This window comes from Mercenaria mercenaria, chromosome 2, assembly GCF_021730395.1.
Source record: "Mercenaria mercenaria strain notata chromosome 2, MADL_Memer_1, whole genome shotgun sequence".
Classification (NCBI taxonomy): Eukaryota; Metazoa; Mollusca; class Bivalvia; order Venerida; family Veneridae; genus Mercenaria; species Mercenaria mercenaria.
In genome coordinates this window covers 6,027,110-6,044,898 of record NC_069362.1, presented here as the reverse complement: position 1 = coordinate 6,044,898, position 17,789 = coordinate 6,027,110, and the positions used below count along the sequence as shown (strand labels likewise).

The 17,789-nt window shown below is 36.1% G+C and overlaps 1 protein-coding gene across 1 annotated transcript; it reads left to right on the top strand.

The window, feature by feature from the left end:
- The first annotated feature begins 11,112 nt into the window (after nt 1–11,112).
- LOC123561935 (putative nuclease HARBI1) lies at nt 11,113–12,144 on the top strand. The gene has a single exon (XM_045354597.2). It carries the CDS (start codon nt 11,113–11,115, stop codon nt 12,142–12,144), a length of 1,032 nt encoding a protein of 343 aa, XP_045210532.2.
- Nucleotides 12,145–17,789: the final 5,645 nt, after the last annotated feature.

Sequence of the window (17,789 nt, the reverse complement as noted above, 5' to 3'; positions counted from 1 at the left end):
ATGGATGTGCCTATTAAAGTATTAAACTATTAAAAAGCAATTCGACGTCGGGGTCCAAGTCCTTGCCGCATTTTGAGTAATGTGTTAGGTGTACAATATACAACATGTACCTAACAAGTAATTCTAAAGAGTTAATTGCTGATATGATTAATAAAATGACAGTTATTGATTGGTCGCTCTCTGGTCAAACATTCATCGTACGCTTCAAGTTTAAACATTATTTTTCTTTCACTTACAATCATTAAAATAGTACACTGTAACAGCGGTCCCTGTAAGCATGCAGTTAAAGAAACATACAGGGCGTGATAAGAACTACTAGTATGTGACATCAGGAAAGTATTTGGGCCTCCGTGGCCAAATGGTTAAGGTCGCAGACTTCAAATCACTTGCCCATCACTTATATTGGTTCGAGCCTCACTCGGGGCGTTGAATTTTTCATGTGAGGTAGCCATCCAGCTGGCTTACGGAAGCCAGTAACCCGCCCTTGATGAAATAATGCACACAGGGGAACCTGGGGTTTGCCTCCAGCATCAACGCTGGAAAGTCTCCATATGAACCAACAAAACAAAACAAAAAATGAAAAATAGTCTTTATCAATAACTTCATCTCAAGCAGCAGCAGCACCAGCAGTGTTGGTCGAAGTTTACTGCTGACACAAATTGAATATGACTGATACAGCTACAGCTTTAATCATTTATTATTTAACCTTGAAGTAAGAATACAGTTGCAAATACATGTACGTTCCCGTTGTAATAAAGAAGTAAATGTGGATCAAATGGGAGACAACACACACATACTGTTATACAAATTGAATAGACAGAGTTGCGGCTCGTACTCCAAACGCCTCTAAACACTATCGCGTTATCATAGCTTATTTATATAGCCGGCGATTGTAATTGACACGAAACTTAAGTGGTTTTCCTGAAAGTAATACATTTTTAATGCAGTATGTTCATAACTATTAGAGCCTGTTATCCTTATTATATAAAGTTTTACCAATAGCATCATCATTATTCCAATAGCATCATCATTATTCCAATAGCATCATCATTATTATATGTGATATGACAGGAAAACGGAAAGAACATGTGTTTTTATTGACAAATGCATCGGATGTGTATTAAATACACGTTAACATGCCCGTGTAATATAATTATACCAAAATGACAATTAAGCAACGTCCGCTAATTTGTGTCGACATCCTCAAATGCGTAGTTAATCAGAGGTACTTATGATTTACATAGTGTATTAAGGAAAAAACTTCTACAAAAAAGAGCAAGTCTTTATTTGGAAGTACTTTCTCTTTAATTATATTTCAGATTCTTAATAATACAGAAGTGTAGGTGGTTTTCTTAATGACCAAATTCAGAGTTCACACTTCACACTTTGTACTTCATACTTCACACTTCAGACTTCATACTACACGCTTCGCACTTCATAGATTAAACATCACGTGTCTTGACGTCATCAACTTTTTGTGTATTGGCATAGATGTGTATGCCATTTCTTATCTATTATTTGAGTTTTAAGTATTATTGTGTACATTTTAAATGTTCTAGCAAAATAAACTACTTTTCGAGTTTAGATTATATCACTTATGGATATTCGATAAATAAGAGGACAATCACTGTCTCTTGTCTGTCGTCCGTCCGTTCTAAATCTTCTTGAGAAAAAACTATTGGGATTTTTTGAACAATCTAACTGGAATGATACATCAACGGGTGGCGCACATGAAAATTGCTAGAACAATTCCATTCAATGCCATAGTAAACGAAAGAAAAATATGTTAAAAAATGTTTCATGTGTAAAACAAAGGCATAGAAATAAGATATATGGTGTGTGGCATTTCCTAGCGTCCTCTAGTACTAAAGGTATTCAAATTATGCCACTGGGTTCAAAATGATCCCATCCGAGGGACAGTACTTTTAAACGGACTTATAAACGAAAACCTTTTTAATATCTTCTTCTCTTACAGTATATTATACTCTACGATATTCATTCAAATTGTGCCTCTGAAGTCAAAACTAACTCAGCCATAATCATACTTCATTAAGGCCAATCTTGGTAATTCCAGGTTGTTTTAAAATTAGGAAAAAAACGCCCAAAAAAGGCTTCAGACTTCAAACATCAGACTTCAAACTTCAAAATTCACACTTCAGACTTTCCTATTATTTGCATGTCAGTTAAGCATTATATATGAAGTGTGAAGTCTGAAGTTTGAACTGTGAAGTACTATATTTTCTGTTTATACTTATGAATGTAGAACAGTAAGGCTTACTACGAGCGAGAACATTTTACACAACCTGTTTTTTCATGTTGCTGTCAAGGAAAGGCTATGATGTACAATCACGTAAACAGTATGTTTAGCTCCCTGGGAACGCTAACCAGAATAATGCTAGGTGGTTCAAGGTTTAAAGCATTGGACATTTTCTATGTAATATAATACTGATATTTTTTAATTTTCCGATCAAATTGCAAACATTGTATCTGCTGTATTGATATCTGTTCTTTCTAGTGCATGTACATTTGGAATAAATACCCTTAAAGATAATTATGTATTGTTTTTGTACCTAACTAGAGTGTAGATAAAGACGAGCTTGTAAATTATGAATTTCAAATCCCAGCAACATAATATGTTTTTGTAGGGTTTAACGTTGCGCCGACACAATTATAGGTCATATGGCGACTTTCCAGCTTTACTGCTGGAGGAAGATCCCAGATACCCCACCCTGCATTATTTCATCACGGGCGGGCACCCGGGTAGAACCACCGACTTTCCGTAAGCCAGCTGGATGCCTACATCATATGAAGAATTCAACGCCCCGAGTGAGACTCGAACCCACATCGGTGAGAAGCAAGTGATTTTGAAGTCAGCAACCTTATCAACTTGTCCACGAAGGCCCTATTACTTTTCAGATTTCAGTCTCATACTTGTTCTATCTCACCTTACCAGGTCGTTATGTGTCTTTAACTACTCAGAGAAACCGCTACTACACTGTATTATTTTAATTGTTGCTAGTGAAAGAAAAATGTGTGCTTATTGCTATAGAAATAATGCCTTATTATTTTTGTAACTATTTGCGTACTCTTAGTCCATTTCGAGGATGTGCGAATGAGGACGTCCTTGAGGTCGAAACGTTTATGGGCGAATATACATTTGTAGTAAGCACAGTAAACATTATCCTGTGTCTGGCTCTTGGCCGAATAACACATCAGACCTCACTAACAAATTTTAAATCTTTCTAGAAGTTTGGAGGACAAACTGCCTTAAATGTCAACACAAATGTTTAATGGCAGTTTGCTGTTGTGGAAAAGTCTGGCCAACCGTTGGTCGGTCCGTCATCTGTCCCATTGTTTAAGGTTAGTCTCAGATATTGCTAACCAAGGGAGATCATTTAGTCCGTATTTATTCTTAGTTTTAGGTCTTGGATTACTTCACCTGATCTTGGTTCAAAGGTGAAGTAACCGGAGTGGGGAGGAAATTCCATCTAGCAACTTCAAATGTAGAGGCCAGGGTTCGCCCGATCATCTATGCTAGGAGGTAAACCCGTGTATCCTCTAATTTTAGGCAAACATTTCAGGGCGTGTTTATGGTTTTAGCGGTCATAACAGTTATTTTCATGTGCGTCTTTGATTATAGCCATTGCGGCCATAAACACAATGAGTGTGATGTATAGATTGGCATGTTCCACGTGCGTCTATGGTTATTGCGATCATAGACTGATGCGTTAATGGTTATTGCCATCATAAAAAAGTGTGTGCAGTGCTGCGCCTTTATGGCCATTGCGACGCTAAACAGAACAAAACAAAACGAAAAATGAAACATATGTTCTTTATCAATAACTTCATCTCAAGCACAGTGTTGGTCGAAACGGACAAATATTGAATATGACTGATACAGCTACTATTAAATTAACTATTTAACCTTGAAGTAAGAATACAATTGCAAATACGTTTCCATTAGAATTATGCTCAGTTAATCAAATGGGAGACAACACACACATACTGTAAAACAATTGTATAGATAGAGTTGCACCTCGTACTCCAGCCGCGTTATCATATCGTAATTATATAGCCGGTGGTAATTGTAATCGGCAAGAAATTTAAGTGTCTTTCCTTAAAGTTACAAATGAAGTATGTTCAAAACTATAAAGCAGATACAATGTAATATGTTATCCTCATTATATAAAGGTTTTATCATTAGCATCATCGTTATTGTATGTAGTATGACAGAGAAACGGAAGAAAATGTATTTTTACTGACAAATACATCGAACGTGTATTAAATGCACGTTAACATGTCTATGCAATATATACCAAAATGACAACTACGCAACGTCCACTAATTTGTGCCAAATCCTCAAATGCCTAGTTAATCAGAGGTATTTATAATTTCAATAGTATATTAAGGAAATAACCTCCACAAAAAGGAGCAAGTCTTTATTCGGAAGTACTTTCCTTTTAATGCCTATACTATTTTGACATATGTAAAATTCCTATGTAAAACTGAAATTGTCGTAACAGCACGAGAAATGCACGGGGATCAAAGAGAAACTGACAATAATGAGAAAATGTATCTCCAAGTAAATTATAAAGTATCAAAAACACTCAAAAGGATGTCCCAAGAAGCGTACTAGAAGAAAATGCATAGAAATTTTCGGTGCAAATATTTGGTACCGTAAGTCTCTCATATTTATACAATATACATATTAATAAATCAAGGATATGTCAGTGTAAATGAGCTGAGCGTTAGTTTTCTAAGAAATCGTCGTAAAACTGTGTTACACAGATCACACGTGCACCGCTTTTCGACAAAAATATGTCCGCCATGTTTTCTTCAGTGAACGAAATAAAAGTAGTGTTTTACCTTGGATTTCCTTATTGTATAGTACGATTCACTTTCTAATCTATATAAAGCATCACTTTTTTATAACATCACACCGTCCGATCTTTCTGATCACTTAACGATCACTCACAATTATAAAATAAATCCAACGTGTCATCAAAATTATCACTTTACACGGCTTCGTGGACATCACGACCTACTAACATTAAATTTGTAATCATGAGCCAACCAAACAAATGATGAAAGATCGGGACTTTTTCAAAGATATGTTTTAATTTCTGCAATTTTCTGATATTCTAACCTTTAAACAATCGAATAGTATGCACAGAAATAACGAGGAATGTATGCAATATAGCTTTTAGTTTAAATTTTGGACCTATCTTTTTCCAGCCCAACAACAGACACGTATGTGTAACAAACCCGGCTTGTCCTCGAGTAAAATGTCAAAGGTTACTAGAACATAAATACAATAAATAAACAATCTCTTACAATGTTTTTGTAAGTCCTGTAAGATGAAACGGCTCATGTTTATACATTCATATATATTCCGTATCGGGAACATTGACAATCACAGTTCGATCTTTTCCTCGAACATGAAAACAGTAACTTTTATTCCTTTGTTTACATTTCAAACATGACGTTTCACATATACGTTCAAGAACGTAAATTTCGTGCTTTCCGACCACATGGTGTGTAAACTTTTGTAATTAAAAGTATGGTGTATTCAGCAAACCATTTGTAATTTCTGACCGTAAATATCATTTTGAGTATCATTTATGATCACGAAATTTAACTGGATATTTAAGTTTTATACTTGCAAAAGAAGAGTGATGGTCATGGCCGCTGGCTTCGAATTCCCCGCCCATTACTGACGTGGGATAGAACCCTCACTTGATGTGTAAAACTTTTCACGTAAGGAAGCCATCCAGCTGAGGTTAGTGTCTCGATCTAGGTACTAGTCTAAGCCCCAAAACATGTCTGGAGGGCACTTGGAGTCTTTCCCCACCAACAAAACCTGGGAAAAGTTCATTGTGTCGTTTCGGTGTTACTCTCATCATACAAAATAAAAATTGTTCTCGTTTTGGTTTGTTTGTTTGTTTGTTAATATTTTTATATAAATGAATATGCAATAGTGTATTTGTTTGTTTCAGTGTAATGTGAAAATATATAGAGAATTACGATTATATATCAACAGTGAACGTCACATGCATTATATTTTCACGATGGGTAATGCTTTGATCTTATATGTAAAACAAACATATTCCTAGTGTTTAAAATGTAAAAGTAAATGTCTTGTTTATTAGAGTGCCACTTTTATTGAAAGGGCCAGCCAATTTGGCTTATGAGACACCGTTATTGTGCTTATTATTACCTCCCAACTCCTACCACTATGCCAGGCGCCATGCGGATAGTAGTCGGTAACCATTATTCAGCTCGCAACTCAAGAACCAGCCTTATCGGATCGAATCCCATGACAAACACCCCCATTTATATGTATATGAGTATGTACTCGTGAAATTATATGTTCAGTGTAAATCGTATTTATTCACAGTGCAAATCATCCATGCTAATTAATACGTACGATATGTTTGCTTTCTCACTGTCAAACATGTCCGAAATGATCTATTCGATTTTTATCATAGAGTTCTGGTTTAATTTTCACCTTAAATTAAAGAAAACGTGTTCAATATATTTTTAAACTTTGAAGTTTAGTAGGTTTTTCCCACTTTAGTCTTTTAATTAAAGTAAGAGTTCAGCACTTCATGGTTTTAATGTATTGTCACATTGGAAAAATGTTTGTTTTACAGTAACTTCGAAATTCCTCAGAAATCATATCATGTACCCCACCCACCTAATTCATAATTTCAATTACAGCATAGTTCTTAATCATATTTCAGACGCTTTATAATACTTTATGACTTGGGCGTTCTTTTTAATGAGCTGTACGCATATATTTTGATTTCTGCATGTTTGTCAACATATTTAAGTAATCAATTGTACTAATAAACTTTGATAATGTGGCAGTTGAGTCCAATAAGTCCAGGGGTGTTCAAAGATAATCCTTCATAGATCTATTGTAAAGCAAATATTGGATTTACCTGTTCTGGAAAATAAACAGTGTCGATTGTATTGAGGTCAACTTCCACATTATCAAAATTTATAAGTATATACATTTGTACTTGCGAACGTAAGATTTGAACATTAAAGTTTACTACGAGAACATTTTTACATAGCCTATTTTTTCATGTTGTAATCAAGAAAAAATATATGATGTACAACGTAAACAATATGTGTTATTCTGCATTATTCCTCAAGAAAATTCCTATATTATTAAAAGATATAAGCGCTTTCACTTTGAAAGTGTGTATCATTTAGAAATTTTGACAAAGTGTAAATCAGTATACATTTTAAGACAATTTTATGTTGTTGTCCCATTGTATAGAGGTGGCAAAATTGACGAAAAAGGCAGCACACTTGTAATGACAGTCGATATATTTCATTTGATTACGCGATTTCGGCATTTTCCGGTTGCATTCAAAAACAAAATCTGTTATGACCGGAAGATGACGAAAGAAGCATACGATGATACGTACTCGCACGGAAATTGCTGAGTGTCATTACGGGCCCACTATTTTAAGAATATCAACTGTCTAAACATGAATGAAACATTTCGTGTTAAAATGAGATTTGATGCAAGTACAATGTATGTAGCCGTAAATAACAGACATTTAGAGAATCCTTAACCGGGTCATGTCCAAAACAGCAAATCTACAATAAGTGCAATATTTGCAGAGAGCAATATGTGGGACTTATGTTTAACAACAAATGTATTATATATCAGTACGCGCTTAGAAATAGAAGAGTTAAACTATTACGTTGTTATGTTTATCTCCCTGGGAACACTAAGAGATAACCAGAATATGCTAGCAGGTTAATGTTTTAAAGCATTGGACATTTTTATGTAATATAAAATCTTTTGACCTGAAACCAGGATTTTTTCCATAGTTTGAAGGGTTTTGTTTCATGCAAGTTAAATATGGGACAATATTAAGTCAAAAGTTAGAATGCATTCACTTGTAAGTTTGTAAAAGCCTGTTAAAGGAGCAATGCAAGTATATACGAAGAATTAGGCAGATACTCTTTGTTTCTGGGGTAATCAAATACTGGTTAAAAGCAATCAACTTAAGAGAGTATATTTTTTAGTTGTGTAGCAAACGCCTTGTAAGCAGTATCAAGGTTGAAAAATACATATTTGAACAGATTTCAGAAACGCGTTGTAGTACCTCTAGCAACAAAAATAATATATACATTAATAATCCTGTCCAAATCTTCCATAATTTAGAAGATATGTCTTTTTTGCATTTTTGGCGGCCATCAATGCTCAATGATGACAAATTTTTATCATCCAGTTTCTATGAAGGTACATGTTGTAGAACCTTTTATGCAAAAATATTTTGTGCATACTGTAACTTGAGGCGAGATGGCTAATTGGCATTTGGCATACTGGCTATAGTTTTTTTCAATAAAATAACGTTTTGAAACTTTGAAAATGTCCAATATTCCAAGATATCTCCCCTAATAATGCATGAATTTTGCGAGAGCATCCGTTTTGCATGCCCACTTTTTCTAATCTGCAAGACACTGTACTTTCCTGTTCTCGAAACAAAAAGTCGAATTATCTTTTAGTCGTTAAGTATATTTTGCGTTTATTAAGTAAGTAGCTGTTCAGGAAATACCGATGAATCTTTATGTACACTTCCTCCGACAAAAAAAGTATCAACCTTTTCGACAGATACAATATCACCCCCTGTAAATGACCGCACATTCCCTCTTCCTGTTGCAACCGATCAAAACAAACTAGCAGACCGAAGGTAAGAAATCGTCTTAAATTAATTATTTAACTTTACAAGGTGTGTGTATTTAAGTTTTACGATAAGTTGAACATAATATGTGGTGATATAAGAGATGAAACAGTTTTAATGTTGACCGTAAGTATTGACCTGGCACTCATTAATCTTCGCCAATATTTTCGGGCATTTTCGTTAATTTACGCAATGATAGTATCCTGAAAGAATCTACATTACTAAAGTAACATGTTAAGTTAATCAATTTCACACTGGCGTAGAGGTAAGGTGTCTGACTTCCACGCACGTTACCACGGGTTCGAAATCACTTACTGAATATATCTTTTTTTTCCAATTTCATGTATTATAATGTTATCGTTTACATTATTTTATGTGTCATATTTCATTAATTTAAGTGTTTTCTCTTGTAGTATTTATTTTCTGGAACGCTGTTGACAGGTAATTTGTCTTTTTATCTAAGATATTTTTAAAACAATTTTATTCCACTTTTTATATGATTACTCTTAATTAATGAACCATAAATATCACGATACGTTTGATCAAATGAGTAATAAGTCTGCATATAAAATTTGGGGAAAAAAGATATGGTCAGACGTTGGACTCGAACCCACAATCCTGATATTGGCAGGTAAACGCTTTGTCCGCACAGCTACCTGCACATGTGACAGTATATCAGTTAAGAACGATATATGTAATATTTAATTATAACGCTATTTATGTTCGACACCGAAAATTAATTTACGGAAATATACGGAATATTTATGAGTGCCAGGTCAAAACTTACGGACAATAATGTTAAAACTAGGACCCGTTTAGTCCTATATTTATCTTATGATTAAACTCTGTCGATTTTAATGGTTGGGTTTAAAGGATGTAACAGACAAAAGTGTGATGAAGATCTATGTGTTTCCTAGGAAGAATGCATTGTTCTAAGGAGGAACTATTTGAACTAACGGATAAAGAGCAAGTTTCAGTCAGTTAAAACTGCAACATGACGGAGTATCTACCTATACTAATAGTCCATCCTGAACCGATGGTTCAGGCAGGGGGCTATTGAAACAGTGATTGCCATATTACCCTTAACGCGACCAAGTCCGTACCGTGACATGTTATTGTGGATAACCATCCAGTTGAGCAGGTCAATATTAAACACATTAAACCGACGAGTGAACAAATTAGTTGGCATGATAACGTATTAATTCATAAAGTAAAATGAAGGTATCATGCAATCCGATTGGTTCATCTATATCGTGTAATGTTGTTTTTTTTTATTATTATTAATCTGCTGAACAGACAGGTCGTCCCCAATGATTTACAAAGCTCCTGAAGTAAGGTCCACTCATATTTTATAAAAACTAATGGCCAGTTGCAGGACAGATCGTCCGATAACTCGCGGATCAACGCTATGCGGCGGGTTGAGTTATCTACCTATAATCTCCAGATTTACCCGGAGTCAAATGGGTTGCGCATGAAAATTTCAAATCTTACTCAGTTGAGTAATGGATGATCGACGATTCATGTTTATTAAAGCATTCACATGTATAGTGGGTGTATGTGTATACACGGTATAGCATCATAAAATTAATAGTAATGATAATACTAATTTTATTTTCTGGAGGTTACATACTTAGTGTACAAATACAAATATTAAACAACTTATTTCTAGTATGGCCTTCAGTTAAATTTCATTCACACATCTACACAATCATACAGTCAATTTATAATTATACATTTATACAAAAATACACATATCAGAATTACTTAAATTTTCTTCGACAAACAGGTCTCAAATTAAAGAAGTCTTAAATAAACATAATATACATAAGTTATAAGTATAACAATAATAATTACCATGCGTCGAAAAGATTAATTCACGACAATTAAAATGTGCAGAAAGGAAAGTATGTTCAATAAAATAATATACATGTTCCAGATTTGGATAATAAGATAATACATTTATAATTATTATTGTTAACCAAATTATTCAACATTCACGCTCATTTGGAAACAAAAGAACCGCGCCATGAGAAAACCAACATAGTGGTTTTGCGACGAGCATGTATCCAGACCAGCCTGCGCATCCATGCAGTCTGGCCAGGATACAGGCTGTTCGCTAACGGTTTCTCTAATTGCAAATGGCTTTTGGCCGGTTGCAAGACAACTATAAGCTAGAGTTAAGCAAGAGTTATTGTGATCCGCTGATCATACGGGTTGCACGAAACGCCTTCTTAGGTAACCGTTACAAATCTTGGCCAAGATATGGGTGGGTTGCACGACGAAATTTTCACGGTAATGATTTCTCAGGTACAAACCTGGTTGGTAGCAGGTTTAGCGCCGTGTCAAAGCATATTTCATTTATATACATGGTTTCTTCTCAATTGTATACACGACGCAAATTGATATGTCTGTGTTTGATTATCTGGATATGTTTGAGGAACTTGATAGAAATTTAAGGAGAGAGCGCATTGTACGAGATAGAACTAATCCGCTTACCTACTTTGATGATGATGAATTACTTCAAAGATACCGCCTAAGCAAAGAAACTGTGCTAGAACTTACAAACATGATTGGTGGTGATATTCATGGAAGGAATGGTCAGTATTACATCCCGCCTCGACTCCAAATTTTGATTACATTGAGTTTTTTTGGGACGGGTTCATTTTTAAATGTAATTGGGGATCTTGTGGGAGGTCACAAGAGCTCTGTAAGTAGGGTAGTAAAATCGGTATCAGATGCTATCGCCGCTTTGAGACGTACATTTATTGTGTTTCCCACGGACAACGCAGCCACTCGAATTCAAAGAGATTTCATGAATGTTGGAAGAATTCCCGGTGTTACTGGCGCCATAGACTGTACCCATGTCCCAATACTGTGTCCGGGTGGAGATCAAGCAGAGCTTTTCCGCAACAGAAAGGGGTACTTTTCTATAAATGTCCAGGCTGTTTGCGACAGCGACTTTAAATTCACTAACATTGTAGCACGTTGGCCGGGTAGCACCCATGACAGCCGAATATTCGACAATAGTACATTGTGTGCAAAATTTGCGAATGGTGACATTAGCGGTATTTTGGTTGGCGACAGTGGATATCCATTGAGGCAGTATCTGTTAACTCCTGTTTTACAGCCACAGACCCGAGGAGAGCAAAGATTTAATAGACACTTGTCTAGTATCCGGGTAAGAATTGAAAATCTTTTTGGAATTTGGAAAAGACGCTTCCCATGCACAAGGTACCAACTGCGTGTAAAATTAAGTACTGCTCTAGTTGTTATAGTAGCGTGTGCAGTGCTACACAATATGGCGAGAATGAGGATGGAGCCAATACCCGACGACAACGACCGGCGGCCTTTCCCAGAGGAAGTTGATGGGGAACACGTCCGACGGGAAGAGGGTGGCAGGGCTATAAGAAATATGTTGATCCGACATTTCGAATAATCAATGGAAGTATAATGATCACAGTCATGCTTCTCTTTTAAATGGTTCAATTTATTTCCACGAAAAAAACGTGTATTATACCCTTTAATTGAAAATAAGAAAAACAGCAAAAACAAAACAAAATTTATGTGCAGAGTATAAATAGTTCATATTCCAAAAATAATGTTAATAATTGTAAAAGTTTCGATCATTGCATTATAAAACATTCAAAATGGTTGCCTAAATTTCTGTGATAATGATGATGATGATGCCGGCAATGATGATGAATCACTTTGAAGTTTTTGTCTCTTCATTTGCAAAGTTTCTTTTTTTAGTTCATAAATTAAAGTTCTCTTTTTCTTGCTCTGTCCTCCTCAAGCATTTCCACTTTTAATTTATGTTCTTCGGCCATAAAATTCATCCTATGTCTGTGCTCTTTCTCGGCCAAACTTAACGCAACCTCCTTAAATTTGTCTGGTTTTGTAATGTCTGATTTTGATTTTCTTTTTTCAGTCACATACGATTGGGAGGACGTCATATTTCATACATTACATGCTGACTTTGTTGCTTCTGTACACAAAAATGACCCGGTTGTTTCTGTTGTTTCTTCAGGTACTCGCTGACTGTGTGTATAATCCCCCGGCTGTACTATGACATCGGTAGGTCCACCACATGCGCCACCGGAAGTGGAATTCAAAATGACCATTTCTACCTGTAACAGAATAGTGTTTAAAAAATAGTCATCTGAAATTCTGAATTCGAGATGTGGTGCAACATTCAGTGTTAAAAATTATTCTACAATATATTTAGTATCACTATTGTGCGCGACGGAAAACAAGAATGAATAACTTATAATGGCAAATATGTTTAGGTAAATATATGCAGTGTATTCTTTAAAGTATTTAAATTTGTAAGGGGAATACTGACGGTAAACCATAAGTGTTGGAACGTAATATAAGAATATTTAGAAAATTTTGTGATATTGTTTTATGCTGGTGATAGAATCATCATTAATTTTCATCATGTAGTAAAAAGTGATTTAGAAATTGAATTGCAATCCTACAAGGAAAATAATTTCCTGTCCCTTCTTTTAACCCTTACCCTGCTAAATTTCTATAATGAACTTGTCCATCTTTAAATTTGGACAGCACCATTAAATGTTAAAAGGGGTGCATACCAAAAACATGCTGACTGAATAGTGAACAATGCATATGTATATCAGACTGCACAGATGTGCAGGCTGATCATGATCTTCACTTATTGCTAAGCCAAAATAAATCGTGTCCACCATGACAAGGGTTAAACCAGCTCTATTACCTAGAAACAGAATGTATTCCTTTGCGACTGTAACAGTGATGATTTGTTTGATATATTGTTTGACGCACAGACGATAAAATTAAGTTCAACACCGTATTAAAAAGTAAAATTTAATTCTTTAACAAATGTCTTTTTCTGTATACGTCCTTGTATATGTCAACTATATATCTGTAAATTGCAACATTTGATATGGAAGAAAGTAGAATGTGTTCGTAGAACACAGTGTGTGCCTCCACTAGTCGCGTCACAAGGTGAAAATGTGTATTTTTTACTATTTCAGGGGCCGTAAATCTGGAATTAGGAAGTGCAAGAGTTCATATTATGAGTCATGCAAGGTTTCATAAATTAATACCAAACACTTTTTGACCTAGGCGTGTCATGAACTTCGGACGAACGGACGCACCCACGCATGGACAAGACACTTTTTTATGCAACCCACATTCAATGGGAATGCACAAAAATATCAGTGGAGTTTTTACGAATATGATCAAAATATGCGCCCGTCGGCCTCCTGCGGGTGGACAGTAAATCGGCAAGCCTCGTTACCGCCAAATGCACATGTACCCTTGGGACGCATATTTCTAACCGATTTGTAAACACCTGATATACGTTATTATGTCTCCCACCACACAGTGGTGTGAAAGACATATTGATTTACTCCAGTCTGTGTGTGTGTGTGTGTGTGTGTGTGCGCGTGTGTGTATGTGTGTGTGTGTGTCTGTCACAAAGCTTGTCCGCACTCTAAGTCGAACATTTCTCATCCGATTTTCACCAAACTTAAATAAAATGTGTTTGACCATAAGACCTCGGCCAAGTTCGATAACTAGCCAAATCGGTCCAGGCGTCTTGGAGTTATGGCCCTTGAATTACCAAAAATCGGTCTTTTTACTCTTGTCCGCGCTCTAATTCGAATATTTCTCATCCAATCTTCACCAAACTTAAACAAAATGTGTTTGACCATGAGACCTCGGCCAAGTTTGATAACTAGCCAAATCGGTCTAGGCATTTTGGAGTTACGGCCCTTGAATTATCGGAAAATTGGCCTTTTTACTCATCATCCGCACTCTTAATCAAACATTTCTCATCCGATCTTCACCAAACTTGAACAAATGTGTTTGACCATGAGACCTCGGCCATGTTCGATAACTAGCCAAAGCGGGCCAGGCATTTTGGAGTAACGGCCCTTGAATTATCGAAAAATCGGCTTTTTACTCTTGTCCGCACTCTAAGTCGAACATTTCTCATCCGACCTTCACCAAACTTGAACAGTTATCAATATACCTGCTCATCCTGATGAAACTCTGCATCATCATCATATGGGTTACTGAAGCTTTGAATTTGTTGCGGTAGCATTGAAAATACTTTTTTCGTGAAAGTATCTACAGCCTCATCATTAGGTCCTCCCCCAGTTTTAGCCATACTCCTTCTTACAGCTGCCACCTGTCCTTTCACACGGGCTTTTATATTTTTCCATAGGTCTTTCAACTGTTTCTCAGTTCTCTGTGTTACACTCATCCTGAAAAATTACTATAATTATAGAAATAACAAAAATTTGAAGAGAACTGAAATAGCAAGAACATATGGCAACATGTAGAAAATCTACCATTTTACTACCAATTTAACTGTAATAAAAACAAAACTACACGTACATTTAGTTTTAATAAACGATAAGGTAATATAACAAGAGCTGTCACAGGAGACAGCGCGCTCGATTATTTCGATGCGGGCTAGTGAGACTGGGTACATAAGGAAACTGGAGTTGTCACAGTAGTGTTTAATAATGACTACAATGGTCCATGAAGATACTATTGAACAATCGCTTGTGTCTGTGTCTAAAATATTTATGGTTATTTTTATCGAATAACCAGGTTTATTTTAGCGAATGTGTGACTTTCAATTATTGTTAATGCCTCTTTAACTTTTCCGTAAAATGTCGGAGTTTTCCGGACGAATGTGTCGTCATCAGTGCTGACGTCACAACCATTCCTTTCCCACGAGGAAGCCAATGCCCAACACGCGATGTCAATATAGTTATGCTATCAACAGTACCTTGAATATGATCGAATCTAACTGCAGCCAATACGGTACCTCAGTAGATCATGCGAAACGCGTTTTCTAATTAATATTGCTGATCAACTTGATTAACGCAATTTCAATATAATTATGCTAACAACAGTACCTTGAATATGACCAGATCTAACTGCAGCCAATACGGTACCTCAGTAGATCATGCGAAACGCGTTTAATATTCAAGCTAGTTACGGATCGCGTTAGTTTTTCCTTTCTTTACCTTCATTTTTTATCTATTTATTTATTCATTTTTGTCTACAGATATCTGGATCATATCAGATTCAATCTTGTTTTGGGCTGGTGTAAGTGCGGCGAACACTGGTAAGGACAACCTTAAGCTGCCGCAAGATCTTTCCATTAGTTGGTTTGGCGTTAGAGGAATGAAGTGAAAGCACTTTCATAGAGAAATCCAGAGCCGAATGCTACAATACAGAAATCCTAGGTTAATACTTATGAATCTTGGGGGAAACGACCTTGCATCCGCTAGCATTTATAGTTTGCGCCGGAATATTTCGCGTGAAATTACCTATCTGTTTTCAACATTCCAGTCTACCGTAATTGTGTGGTTAGATATATTGCAACGTAGTTTGGCGAGCACGTGCAAAAGAGGCAAATAAGACAATGGAAAATAAATGTCGTCGTATCAATCTTATAGGTCATAGGGAAGTTGCCAGAAATAGCCGAGGAAGTGTTTTCCATGTTGATATTGATTACAAAACGGCGGGCTTCTTTCGCCCAGACGGAATTCATTTATCGGACGAGGCTAGAATTTGGGGAATTTTTTCTCGAAAAATTTGTAGCGGAAATTCTAGTTTCAGAGATGTATTATTGATCTTCAGTTAATCAAAATTCATTTACACTTATAATTAAGTGTTTCAAGTATTATCATTTATCGTATTAAAGTAAAAATATTTTAAGCTTCCCCTGTTGTTACGTAAAAACAAAATTCAAAATTCTAATCTTGTTTATTAATTCGGCAAAATACAAGGCCTTGAGTTTCCCCCGTGCATATTTGGTGTCTCTCAAGTGAGCCTTGATGTTTGGCTAACATTTTGGTTAGTGCTGTAGGTCGGGCATAGTGTAGCACATTAGTGCATGGTGTAGCACGTTAGTGCAGGGTGTATGGTGTCGCACGTTAGTGCATGGTGTAGCACGTTAGTGCATGATGTATGGTGTCGCACGTTTGTGCATGGTGTATGGTGTCGCACGTTAGTGCATGGTGTAGCACGGGTGGGTGTTGCACGTTAGTGCGTGGTGTAGCACGTTAGTGCGTAGTGTAGTACGTTAGTGCATGTTATTACCTAAGATAGCACGTTAGTGCGTGATATGGACCGGTTTGTTACGTATGATTAAAATCCATCTCGTAATAACTGAGACAGAGTGAAAGTGAATCAAAACTTTAACCTGAAATTTTAAGTAAAAAGGGGTGATAATTCATAAAATATTAGTGGAAAAGTTATGGCCTTTGTGTCATATGATGTGAATGATGATCTTGAACAACTATTGTAAGTTTGAATCAAAATAATTTATTAATAACTGAGATAGAGTGAATTGCATAAAAAGTCTGAACTGAAATTCTAAGTAGAAAAGGGGGTATAAATCTTGAAATATCTGTGTAAAGAGTTATGGCCCTTGTGGCAAAGGATGTGAGTGATAAAGAGGAATAACTATCTAAAGTTTAAAAAAAAATATAAAGTACATACAGAGATAAACAGAAAGTGCATCATAACTTTAATTAAGCTGCGGACGCGGAAGGACGCCGACGCCGGGTCGAGTAGGACAGCTCTCCATACTTAGTATAGTCGCCCAGCTTTCAGTAGTATTTCATTTAAATATATGCGGCGAGGTTCCTAATATCGTAACAGTACATGCCAACTCCATTCTAGTAAAACCAAATTCGGGCAGCGGTAAGTGGTGAAAATCCACGCATTTCTCTGTTACTTGTACCACACAGGACTCGAACCCTGGACCCTCGGCATAATGTCCATGGCCCAGTCACAATTAAAAATAACAATTTGTGCACACGTCGCATGTTTTCTATATGCTGAGCGTAAAATAATAAAACTGAAACTACATAAGAATTTCACAAAAGAATAAAGAAAAAGAAAAGAAAACATCTTTACCGACCGTTAAATGATGATACTATCTCCTTCCAGGCCTCCTCCTTCTGAAATAGTACCTTTGCATTGTTGCATTTACTTTCAACTATTTTATTATTTTCTACAAGATCAATCAAAACTTCTTTCTCATAGGGAGAAAACAACACCCCCTTTGGCCTA